This window comes from Ascaphus truei, unplaced genomic scaffold, assembly GCF_040206685.1.
Source record: "Ascaphus truei isolate aAscTru1 unplaced genomic scaffold, aAscTru1.hap1 HAP1_SCAFFOLD_354, whole genome shotgun sequence".
Classification (NCBI taxonomy): Eukaryota; Metazoa; Chordata; class Amphibia; order Anura; family Ascaphidae; genus Ascaphus; species Ascaphus truei.
The window spans coordinates 149,571-162,746 of NW_027456552.1; the positions used below are offsets into that span (position 1 = coordinate 149,571).

General features: G+C 52.0%; 1 protein-coding gene across 4 annotated transcripts in view; it reads left to right on the top strand.

The window, feature by feature from the left end:
- LOC142483677 (pregnancy-specific glycoprotein 22-like) overlaps positions 1 to 13,176 on the top strand; it is a 223,071-nt gene that overhangs the window by 70,321 nt on the left and 139,574 nt on the right. For 2 of the 4 annotated variants that reach the window (XM_075583690.1, XM_075583693.1), the window contains one exon: positions 8,978 to 9,144. The exons of the other annotated variants lie outside the window; for them this stretch is intronic. In XM_075583690.1, coding sequence (XP_075439805.1) covers positions 8,978 to 9,025 — 48 coding nt within the window. In that variant the 3' untranslated portion in view covers positions 9,026 to 9,144. Of the gene's footprint in view, positions 1 to 8,977; positions 9,145 to 13,176 lie in introns of those variants that run through there. 4 annotated transcript variants of the gene reach the window in all.

The window sequence follows — 13,176 nt, forward strand, 5'->3', positions numbered from 1 at the left end:
ATCCAATCACAGGGACCCTCACCCACCCATCTCTCATCCAATCACAGGGACCCTCACCCGTCTCTCATCCAATCACAGGGACCTCACTCGTCTCTCATCCAATCACAGGGACCCTCACCCGTCTCTCATCCAATCACAGGGACCCTCACCCGTCTCTCATCCAATCACAGGGACACTCACCCGTCTCTCATCCAATCACAGGGAACTCACCCGTCTCTTATCCAATCACAGGGACACTCACCCGTCTCTTATCCAATCACAGGGACCCTCACCCATCTCTCATCCAATCACAGGGACCCTCACCCGTCTCTCATCCAATCACAGGGACCCTCACCCCTCTCTCCTCTAATCACAGGGACCCTCATCCGTCTCTCATCCAATCACAGGGACACTCACCCGTCTCTCATCCAATCACAGGGACCCTCACCCGTCTCTCATCCAATCACAGGGAACCTCACCCGTCTCTCATCCAATCACAGGGACCCTCACCCGTCTCTCATCCAATCACAGGGAACCTCACCCGTCTCTCATCCAATCACAGGGACCCTCACCCATCTCTCATCCAATCACAGGGGCCCTCAATCGTCTCTCATCCAATCACAGGGATACTCACCCGTCTCTTATCCAATCACAGGGACACTCACCCGTCTCTCATCCAATCACAGGGACCCTCACCCCTCTCTCATCCAATCACAGGGACCCTCACCCACCCGTCTCTCATCCAATCACAGGAAACCTCACCCGTCTCTCATCCAATCACAGGGACCCTCACCCGTCTCTCATCCAATCACAGGGACCCTCACCCGTCTCTCATCCAATCACAGGGACACTCACCCGTCTCTCATCCAATCACAGGGACCCTCACCCGTCTCTCATCCAATCACAGGGAACCTCACCCGTCTCTCATCCAATCACAGGGACCCTCACCCGTCTCTCATCCAATCACAGGGACCCTCACCCGTCTCTCATCCAATCACAGGGACCCTCACCCATCTCTCATCCAATCACAGGGAACCTCACCCGTCTCTCATCCAATCACAGGGACCCTCACCCCTCTCTCATCCAATCACAGGGACCCTCACCCACCCGTCTCTCATCCAATCACAGGGACCCTCACCCATCTCTCATCCAATCACAGGGACCCTCACCCGTCTCTCATCCAATCACAGGGACCTCACCCGTCTCTCATCCAATCACAGGGACCCTCACCCATCTCTCATCCAATCACAGGGGCCCTCAATCGTCTCTCATCCAATCACAGGGGCCCTCAATCGTCTCTCATCCAATCACAGGGACCCTCACCTGTCTCTCATCCAATCACAGGGACCCTCACCCATCTCTCATCCAATCACAGGGGCCCTCAATCGTCTCTCATCCAAACACAGGGACCCTCACCCGTCTCTCATCCAATCACAGGGGCCCTCACCCATCTCTCATCCAATCACAGGGACCCTCACCCCTCTCTCATCCAATCACAGGGACCCTCACCCACCCGTCTCTCATCCAATCACAGGGACCCTCACCCATCTCTCATCCAATCACAGGGACCCTCACCCGTCTCTCATCCAATCACAGGGACCCTCACCCGTCTCTCATCCAATCACAGGGACCCTCACCCGTCTCTTATCCAATCACAGGGACCCTCACCCGTCTCTCATCCAATCACAGGGACCCTCACCCGTCTCTCATCCAATCACAGGGACCTCACCCGTCTCTCATCCAATCACAGGGACACTAACCCGTCTCTCATCCAATCACAGGGACCCTCACCCGTCTCTTATCCAATCACAGGGATACTCACCCGTCTCTTATCCAATCACAGGGACCCTCACCCGTCTCTCATCCAATCACAGGGACCCTCACCCGTCTCTCATCCAATCACAGGGACCCACACCCATCTCTCATCCAATCACAGGGACCCTCACCCGTCTCTTATCCAATCACAGGGACCCTCACCCATCTCTCATCCAATCACAGGGGCCCTCACCCGTCTCTCATCCAATCACAGGGACCCACACCCATCTCTCATCCAATCACAGGGGCCCTCACCCGTCTCTCATCCAATCACAGGGACCCTCACCCGTCTCTTATCCAATCACAGGGATACTCACCCGTCTCTTATCCAATCACAGGGACACTCACACGTCTCTCATCCAATCACAGGGACCCTCACCCGTCTCTCATCCAATCACAGGGACCCTCACCCGTCTCTCATCCAATCACAGGGACCCACAGCAATCTCTCATCCAATCACAGGGACCCTCACTCATCCCTCATCCAATCACAGGGACCCACACCCATCTCTCACCCAATCACAGGGACCCTCACCCATCTCTCATCCAATCACAGGGACCCTCACCCGTCTCTCATCCAATCACAGGGACCCTCACCCGTCTCTCATCCAATCACAGGGACACTCACCCGTCTCTCATCCAATCACAGGGACACTCACCCGTCTCTCATCCAATCACAGGGACCCTCACCCATCTCTCATCCAATCACAGGGAACTCACCCGTCTCTTATCCAATCACAGGGACACTCACCCGTCTCTTATCCAATCACAGGGACCCTCACCCGTCTCTCATCCAATCACAGGGACCCTCACCCGTCTCTCATCCAATCCCTGGGACCCTCACCCGTCTCTCATCCAATCACAGGGACCCTCACCCCTCTCTCATCTAATCACAGGGACCCTCACCCGTCTCTCATCCAATCACAGGGAACCTCACCCATCTCTCATCCAATCACAGGGACCCTCACCCGTCTCTCATCCAATCACAGGGACCCTCACCCGTCTCTTATCCAATCACAGGGACCCTCACCCGTCTCTCATCCAATCACAGGGACCCTCACCCATCTCTCATCCAATCACAGGGACACTCACCCGTCTCTCATCCAATCACAGGGAACCTCACCCATCTCTCATCCAATCACAGGGACCCTCATCCGTCTCTCATCCAATCACAGGGACCCTCACCCGTCTCTCATCCAATCACAGGGAACCTCACCCGTCTCTCATCCAATCACAGGGACCCTCACCCATCTCTCATCCAATCACAGGGACACTCACCCGTCTCTCATCCAATCACAGGGACCCTCATCCGTCTCTCATCCAATCACAGGGAACCTCACTCACCCGTCTCTTATCCAATCACAGGGACCCTCACCCGTCTCTCATCCAATCCCTGGGACCCTCACCCGTCTCTCATCCAATCACAGGGAACCTCACCCATCTCTCATCCAATCACAGGGACCCTCACCCGTCTCTCATCCAATCACAGGGACCCTCACCCGTCTCTTATCCAATCACAGGGACCCTCACCCGTCTCTCATCCAATCACAGGGACCCTCACCCATCTCTCATCCAATCACAGGGACACTCACCCGTCTCTTATCCAATCACAGGGACCCTCACCCATCTCTCATCCAATCACAGGGGCCCTCAATCGTCTCTCATCCAATCACAGGGATACTCACCCGTCTCTCATCCAATCACAGGGACCCTCATCCGTCTCTCATCCAATCACAGGGACACTCACCCGTCTCTCATCCAATCACAGGGACCCTCACCCGTCTCTCATCCAATCACAGGGAACCTCACCCGTCTCTCATCCAATCACAGGGACCCTCACCCGTCTCTCATCCAATCACAGGGACACTCACCCGTCTCTCATCCAATCACAGGGACCCTCACCCGTCTCTCATCCAATCACAGGGACCCTCACCCATCTCTCATCCAATCACAGGGGCCCTCAATCGTCTCTCATCCAATCACAGGGATACTCACCCGTCTCTCATCCAATCACAGGGACCCTCACCCGTCTCTCATCCAATCACAGGGAACCTCACCCGTCTCTCATCCAATCACAGGGACCCTCACCCGTCTCTCATCCAATCACAGGGACCCTCACCCATCTCTCATCCAATCACAGGGGCCCTCAATCGTCTCTCATCCAATCAAAGGGACCCTCACCTGTCTCTCATCCAATCACAGGGGCCCTCAATCGTCTCTCATCCAATCACAGGGACCCTCACCCCTCTCTCATCCAATCACAGGGACCCTCACCCGTCTCTCATCCAATCACAGGGACCCTCACCCGTCTCTTATCCAATCACAGGGACCCTCATCCGTCTCTCATCCAATCACAGGGACCCTCACCCGTCTCTCATCCAATCACAGGGACCCTCACCCGTCTCTCATCCAATCACAGGGACCCTCACCCGTCTCTCATCCAATCACAGGGACCCTCACCCGTCTCTCATCCAATCACAGGGACCCTCACCCGTCTCTCATCCAATCACAGGGACCCTCACCCGTCTCTCATCCAATCACAGGGACCCTCACCCGTCTCTCATCCAATCACAGGGACCCTCACCCGTCTCTCATCCAATCACAGGGACACTCACCTGTCTCTCATCCAATCACAGGGACCCTCACCCATCTCTCATCCAATCACAGGGACCCTCACTCGTCTCTCATCCAATCACAGGGACCTCACCCGTCTCTCATCCAATCACAGGGACCCTCACCCATCTCTCATCCAATCACAGGGACCTCACCCGTCTCTCATCCAATCACAGGGACACTCACCCGTCTCTCATCCAATCACAGGGACCCTCACCCATCTCTCATCCAATCACAGGGACCCTCACTCGTCTCTCATCCAATCACAGGGACCTCACCCGTCTCTCATCCAATCACAGGGACCCTCACCTGTCTCTCATCCAATCACAGGGACCCTCACCCATCTCTCATCCAATCACAGGGACCCTCACTCGTCTCTCATCCAATCACAGGGACCTCACCCGTCTCTCATCCAATCACAGGGACCCTCACCCATCTCTCATCCAATCACAGGGACCTCACCCGTCTCTCATCCAATCACAGGGACCCTCACCCATCTCTCATCCAATCACAGGGACCTCACCCGTCTCTCATCCAATCACAGGGACCCTCACCTGTCTCTCATCCAATCACAGGGACCCTCACCCATCTCTCATCCAATCACAGGGACCCTCACTCGTCTCTCATCCAATCACAGGGACCTCACCCGTCTCTCATCCAATCACAGGGACCCTCACCCATCTCTCATCCAATCACAGGGACCTCACCCGTCTCTTATCCAATCACAGGGATATCCACCCGTCACTCATCCAATCACAGGGACCCTCACCGTCTCTCATCCAATCACAGGGACCCTCACCCATCTCTCATCCAATCACAGGGACCCTCACCCGTCTCTCATCCAATCACAGGGTCCCTCACCCGTCTCTCATCCAATCACAGGGACCCTCACCTGTCTCTCATCCAATCACAGGGACCCTCACCCCTCTCTCATCCAATCACAGGGACCCTCGCCCGTCTTTCATCCAATCACAGGGACCCTCATCCGTCTCTCATCCAATCACAGGGACCCTCACCCCTCTCTCATCCAATCACAGGGACCCTCACCCACCCGTCTCTCATCCAATCACAGGGACCCTCAACCATCTCTCATCCAATCACAGGGACCTCACTCGTCTCTCATCCAATCACAGGGACCCTCACCCGTCTCTTATCCAATCACAGGGACACTCACCCGTCTCTTATCCAATCACAGGGACCCTCACCCGTCTCTCATCCAATCACAGGGACCCTCACCCCTCTCTCCTCTAATCACAGGGACCCTCATCCGTCTCTCATCCAATCACAGGGACACTCACCCGTCTCTCATCCAATCACAGGGACCCACACCCGTCTCTCATCCAATCACAGGGAACCTCACCCGTCTCTCATCCAATCACAGGGACCCTCACCCGTCTCTCATCCAATCACAGGGAACCTCACCCGTCTCTCATCCAATCACAGGGACCCTCATCCATCTCTCATCCAATCACAGGGAACCTCACTCACCCGTCTCTTATCCAATCACAGGGACCCTCACTCATCTCTCATCCAATCACAGGGACACTCACCCGTCTCTCATCCAATCACAGGGACCCTCACCCATCTCTCATCCAATCACAGGGGCCCTCAATCGTCTCTCATCCAATCACAGGGATACTCACCCATCTCTTATCCAATCACAGGGATATCCACCCGTCACTCATCCAATCACAGGGACCCTCACCGTCTCTCATCCAATCACAGGGACCCTCAATCGTCTCTCATCCAATCACAGGGACCCTCACCTGTCTCTCATCCAATCACAGGGGCCCTCAATCGTCTCTCATCCAATCACAGGGACCCTCACCCCTCTCTCATCCAATCACAGGGACCCTCACCCGTCTCTCATCCAATCACAGGGACCCTCACCCGTCTCTTATCCAATCACAGGGATACTCACCCGTCTCTCATCCAATCACAGGGATACTCACCCGTCTCTTATCCAATCACAGGGACCCTCATCCGTCTCTCATCCAATCACAGAGACCCTCACCCGTCTCTCATCCAATCACAGGGACCCTCACCCGTCTCTTATCCAATCACAGGGACACTCACCCGTCTCTCATCCAATCACAGGGACCCTCACCCGTCTCTCATCCAATCACAGGGATACTCACCCGTCTCTTATCCAATCACAGGGACCCTCATCCGTCTCTCATCCAATCACAGGGACCCTCACCCGTCTCTCATCCAATCACAGGGACCCTCACCCGTCTCTCATCCAATCACAGGGACCCTCACCCGTCTCTTATCCAATCACAGGGACACTCACACGTCTCTCATCCAATCACAGGGACCCTCACCCGTCTCTCATCCAATCACAGGGACCCTCACCCGTCTCTCATCCAATCACAGGGACCCTCACCCGTCTCTCATCCAATCACATGGACCCTCACCCGTCTCTCATCCAATCACAGGGACCCACAGCAATCTCTCATCCAATCACAGGGACCCTCACCCATCTCTCACCCAATCACAGGGACCCTCACCCATCCCTCATCCAATCACAGGGACCCTCACCCATCTCTCATCCAATCACAGGGACCCTCACCCGTCTCTCATCCAATCACAGGGACCCTCACCCGTCTCTCATCCAATCACAGGGACCCTCACCCGTCTCTCATCCAATCACAGGGACCCTCACCCGTCTCTCATCCAATCACAGGGACCCTCATCCGTCTCTCATCCAATCACAAGGACCCTCACCCATCTCTCACCCAATCACAGGGACCCTCACCCATCTCTCACCCAATCACAGGGACCCTCACCCGTCTCTCATCCAATCACAGGGACCCTCACCCGTCTCTCATCCAATCACAGGGATACTCACCCGTCTCTCATCCAATCACAGGGACCCTCATCCGTCTCTCATCCAATCACAGGGACCCTCACCCGTCTCTCATCCAATCACAGGGACCTCACTCGTCTCTCATCCAATCACAGGGACCCTCACCCGTCTCTCATCCAATCACAGGGACACTCACCCGTCTCTCATCCAATCACAGGGACCCTCACCCACCCGTCTCTCATCCAATCACAGGGACCCTCACCCATCTCTCATCCAATCACAGGGACCCTCACCCGTCTCTCATCCAATCACAGGGACCCTCACCCATCTCTCATCCAATCACAGGGACCCTCACTCGTCTCTCATCCAATCACAGGGACCCTCACCCGTCTCTCATCCAATCACAGGGACCCTCACCCGTCTCTCATCCAATCACAGGGACACTCACCCGTCTCTCATCCAATCACAGGGACCCTCACCCATCTCTCATCCAATCACAGGGACCCTCACCCGTCTCTCATCCAATCACAGGGACCCTCACCCGTCTCTCATCCAATCACAGGGACCCTCACCCGTCTCTCATCCAATCACAGGGACCCTCACCCGTCTCTCATCCAATCACAGGGACCCTCACCCGTCTCTTATCCAATCACAGGGACCCTCACCCGTCTCTCATCCAATCACAGGGACCCTCACCCGTCTCTCATCCAATCACAGGGACCCTCACCCGTCTCTCATCCAATCACAGGGACCCTCACCCATCTCTCATCCAATCACAGGGACCCTCACCCGTCTCTCATCCAATCACAGGGACCCTCACCCGTCTCTCATCCAATCACAGGGACCCTCACCCGTCTCTCATCCAATCACAGGGACCCTCACCCGTCTCTCATCCAATCACAGGGAACCTCACCCGTCTCTCATCCAATCACAAGGACCCTCACCCATCTCTCATCCAATCACAGGGACCCTCACCCGTCTCTCATCCAATCACAGGGAACTCACCCGTCTCTCATCCAATCACAGGGACCCTCACCCGTCTCTCATCCAATCACAGGGACCCTCACCCGTCTCTCATCCAATCACAGGGACACTCACCCGTCTCTCATCCAATCCCTGGGACCCTCACCCATCTCTCATCCAATCACAGGGACCCTCACCCGTCTCTCATCCAATCACAGGGAACCTCACCCGTCTCTCATCCAATCACAGGGACACTCACCCGTCTCTCATCCAATCACAGGGACCCTCATCCGTCTCTCATCCAATCACAGGGACCCTCACCCGTCTCTCATCCAATCACAGGGAACCTCACCCGTCTCTCATCCAATCACAGGGACCCTCACCCATCTCTCATCCAATCACAGGGACACTCACCCGTCTCTTATCCAATCACAGGGACCCTCACCCATCTCTCATCCAATCACAGGGGCCCTCAATCGTCTCTCATCCAATCACAGGGATACTCACCCGTCTCTCATCCAATCACAGGGACCCTCACCCGTCTCTCATCCAATCACAGGGACCCTCACCCGTCTCTCATCCAATCACAGGGACCCTCACCCGTCTCTCATCCAATCACGGGGACCCTCACCTGGGTTAATAACTGAGCAATGTGCTGTGGATCCAAGGAAGGGAACGGGTTAATTACTGAGCGATGTGCTGCAGGTCCCAGGCAGGGAAGGGGTTAATAACTGAGCGATGTGCTGCAGGTCCCAGGCAGGGAAGGGGTTAATAACTGAGTCGTGTTTAACTCTTGCAGGGCCTGCAGTTCCAGACACAGGACACATACAGCGAGATGCAGAGATAATATGAAGACAGAACGTCACTCAATGTCACACTCACACTCTGTGCATGTGACTATCACATTCACTTTCACACACTCATTGTAATAATAACAATATGTAATATATAAATATTCACACTTTGTGTGTGTGCATCTGTGTGTGTGTTTCAGCATGAAAGTGATTGTGAGTGAATGTGTGTGTGAGAGTGAGTGAAGGTGTGTGTGTACCATTGCGTGTGAGTGTGTGCATGTGAGTGATTCAAAGTGAATGTGTGTGTGTGTGTCTGTATGTGTGTGTGTGTGTGTGTGTGAGAGAGTGAATGCGTGTGTAGCTGTGTGTGAGATTGATTGTGTGTGTATCTGTGTGTTTGTGTGTCTATGTGAGAGTGATTGTGTGCGTGTGTCTGTGTGTGAGAGTGAATGTGTGTGTATCTGTGTGTGAGAGTGAATGCGTGTGTATCTGTGTGTGAGAGTGAATGCGTGTGTATCTGTGTGTGAGAGTGAATGCGTGTGTATCTGTGTGTGTATCTGTGTGTTTGAGTGAATGCGTGTGTATCTGTGTGTGAGAGTGAATGCGTGTGTATCTGTGTGTGTATCTGTGTGTTTGAGTGAATGCGTGTGTATCTGTGTGTGAGAGTGAATGGGTGTGTGTCTGTGTGTGTATCTCTGTATGAGAGTGAATGCGTGTGTGTCTATGTGTGAGAGTGAATGCGTGTGTATCTGTGTGTGAGAGTGAATGCGTATGTATCTGTGTGTGTGTGTGTCTGTGTGTGAGAGTGAATGTGTGTGTATCTGTGTGTGAGAGTGAATGCGTGTGTATCTGTGTGTGAGAGTGAATGCGTGTGTATCTGTGAGTGTATCTGTGTGTGAGAGTGAATGCGTGTGTATCTGTGTGTGAGATTGAATGTGTGTGTATCTGTGTGTGTGTGTCTGTGTGTGAGAGTGAATGCGTGTGTATCTATGTGTGAGAGTGAATGCGTGTGTATCTGTGTGTGTGTATCTGTGTGTGAGAGTGAATGGGTGTGTGTCTGTGTGTGTATCTGTGTGTGAGAGTGAATGCGTGTGTATCTGTGTGTGAAATTGAATGTGTGTGTATATGTGTGTGTGTGTCTGTGTGTGAGAGTGAATGTGTGTGTATCTATGTGTGAGAGTGTATGCGTGTGTATCTGTGTGTGTGTATCTGTGTGTGAGAGTGAATGGGTGTGTGTCTGTGTGTGTATCTGTGTGTGAGAGTGAATGCGTGTGTATCTGTGTGTGAGAGTGAATGCGTGTGTATCTGTGTGTGTATCTGTGTGTGAGAGTGAATGCATGTGTATCTGTGTGTGAGATTGAATGTGTGTGTATCTGTGTGTGTGTGTGTCTGTGTGTGTATCTGTGTGTGTATCTGTGTGTTTGAGTGAATGCGTGTGTATCTGTGTGTGAGAGTGAATGGGTGTGTGTCTGTGTGTGTATCTCTGTATGAGAGTGAATGCGTGTGTGTCTATGTGTGAGAGTGAATGCGTGTGTATCTGTGTGTGAGAGTGAATGCGTATGTATCTGTGTGTGTGTGTGTCTGTGTGTGAGAGTGAATGTGTGTGTATCTGTGTGTGAGAGTGAATGCGTGTGTATCTGTGTGTGAGAGTGAATGCGTGTGTATCTGTGAGTGTATCTGTGTGTGAGAGTGAATGCGTGTGTATCTGTGTGTGAGATTGAATGTGTGTGTATCTGTGTGTGTGTGTCTGTGTGTGAGAGTGAATGCGTGTGTATCTATGTGTGAGAGTGAATGCGTGTGTATCTGTGTGTGTGTATCTGTGTGTGAGAGTGAATGGGTGTGTGTCTGTGTGTGTATCTGTGTGTGAGAGTGAATGCGTGTGTATCTGTGTGTGAAATTGAATGTGTGTGTATATGTGTGTGTGTGTCTGTGTGTGAGAGTGAATGTGTGTGTATCTATGTGTGAGAGTGTATGCGTGTGTATCTGTGTGTGTGTATCTGTGTGTGAGAGTGAATGGGTGTGTGTCTGTGTGTGTATCTGTGTGTGAGAGTGAATGCGTGTGTATCTGTGTGTGAGAGTGAATGCGTGTGTATCTGTGTGTGTATCTGTGTGTGAGAGTGAATGCATGTGTATCTGTGTGTGAGATTGAATGTGTGTGTATCTGTGTGTGTGTGTGTCTGTGTGTGAGAGTGAATGCGTGTGTATCTGTGTGTGAGAGTGAATGCGTGTGTATCTGTGTGTGTGTATCTGTGTGTGAGAGTGAATGGGTGTGTGTCTGTGTGTGTATCTGTGTGTGAGAGTGAATGCGTGTGTGTCTATGTGTGAGAGTTAATGTGTGTGTATCTGTGTGTGAGAGTGAATGCGTATGTATCTGTGTGTTTGTGTGTCTGTGTGTGAGAGTGAATGCGTGTGTATCTGTGTGTGAGAGTGAATGCGTGTGTATCTGTGTGTGAGAGTGAATGCGTGTGTGTCTGTGTATGTGTATCTGTGTGTGAGAGTGAATGCGTGTGTATCTGTGTGTGAGAGTGAATGCGTGTGTATCTGTGTGTGAGAGTGAATGCGTGTGTATCTGTGTGTGTATCTGTGTGTGAGAGTGAATGCGTGTGTATCTGTGTGTGAGAGTGAATGCGTGTGTGTCTGTGTATCTGTGTGTGAGAGTGAATGCGTGTGTATCTGTGTGTGAGAGTGAATGTGTAATTGTGTGTGTGTGTGTGTGTGTGTGCAGCGATATTCAGAATGTTTAATTGTGTGTGTGTGTGTGTGTGTGTGTGTGTGCAGCGATATTCAGAATGTGTAATTGTGTGTGTGTGTGCAGCGAAATTCAGAATGTGTAATTGTGTGTGTGTGTGTGTGTGTGTGTGTGTGTGTGTGTGTGTGTGTGTGTGTGTGTGTGTGTGTGTGTGGAGCGATATTCAGAATATGTAATTGTGTGTGTGTGTGCAGCGAAATTCAGAATGTGTAATTGTGTGTGTGTGCAGCGATATTCAGAATGTGTAATTGTGTGTGTGTGTATGTGTGTGTGTGTGCAGCGATATTCAGAATGTGTAATTGTGTGTGTGTGCAGCGATATTCAGAATGTGTAATTGTGTGTGTGTGTATGTGTGTGTGTGTGCAGCGATATTCAGAATGTGTAATTGTGTGTGTGTGTGTGTGTGTGTGCAGCGATTTTCAGAATGTGTAATTGTGTGTGTGTGTGTGCAGCGATATTCAGAATGTGTAATTGTGTTTGTGTGTGTGTGTGTTTGTGCAGCGATATTCAGAATGTGTAATTGTGTGTGTGTGTGTGTGTGTGTGTGTGTGTGTGTGTGTGCAGCGATATTCAGCATGTGTATTTGTGTGTGTGTGAGTGTGTGTGTGTGTGCAGCGATATTCAGAATGTGTAATTGTGTGTGTGTGTATGTGTGTGTGTGTGCAGCGATATTCAGAATGTGTAATTGTGTGTGTGTGCAGCGATATTCAGAATGTGTAATTGTGTGTGTGTGTATGTGTGTGTGTGTGCAGCGATATTCAGAATGTGTAATTGTGTGTGTGTGTGTGTGTGTGTGCAGCGATTTTCAGAATGTGTAATTGTGTGTGTGTGTGTGCAGCGATATTCAGAATGTGTAATTGTGTTTGTGTGTGTGTGTGTTTGTGCAGCGATATTCAGAATGTGTAATTGTGTGTGTGTGTGTGTGTGTGTGTGTGTGTGTGTGTGTGTGTGCAGCGATATTCAGCATGTGTATTTGTGTGTGTGTGGGCGTGTGCATGTGTGCAGCGATATTCAGAATGTGTAATTGTGTGTGTGTGTGTGTGTGTGTGTGTGTGTGTGTGTGTGTGTGTGTGTGTGTGTGTGTGTGTGTGTGTGTGTGTGTGTGTGTGTGTGTAGCGATATTCAGTATGTGTATTTGTGTGTGTGTGTGAGTGTGTGTGGGCGTGTGCATGTGTGCGTGTGTGGGCGTGTGTATGCGTGCAGCGATATTCAGAATGTGTAATTGTGTGGGCATGTGTGCGCAGCTACATTTAGTGTGTGTGCATAGTGTGTGCGCAGCTACATTCAGTGTGTGCGTGTGTGTATAGTGTGTGCGCAGCTACATTCAGTGTGTGCGTGTGTGTGTGTGCATAGTGTGTGCGCAGCTACATTCAGTGTGTGTGTGTGTGTGTGTGTGTGCATAGTGTGTGCGCAGCTACATTCTGTGTGCGTGCATGTGTGTGCATTTTAGTGAGG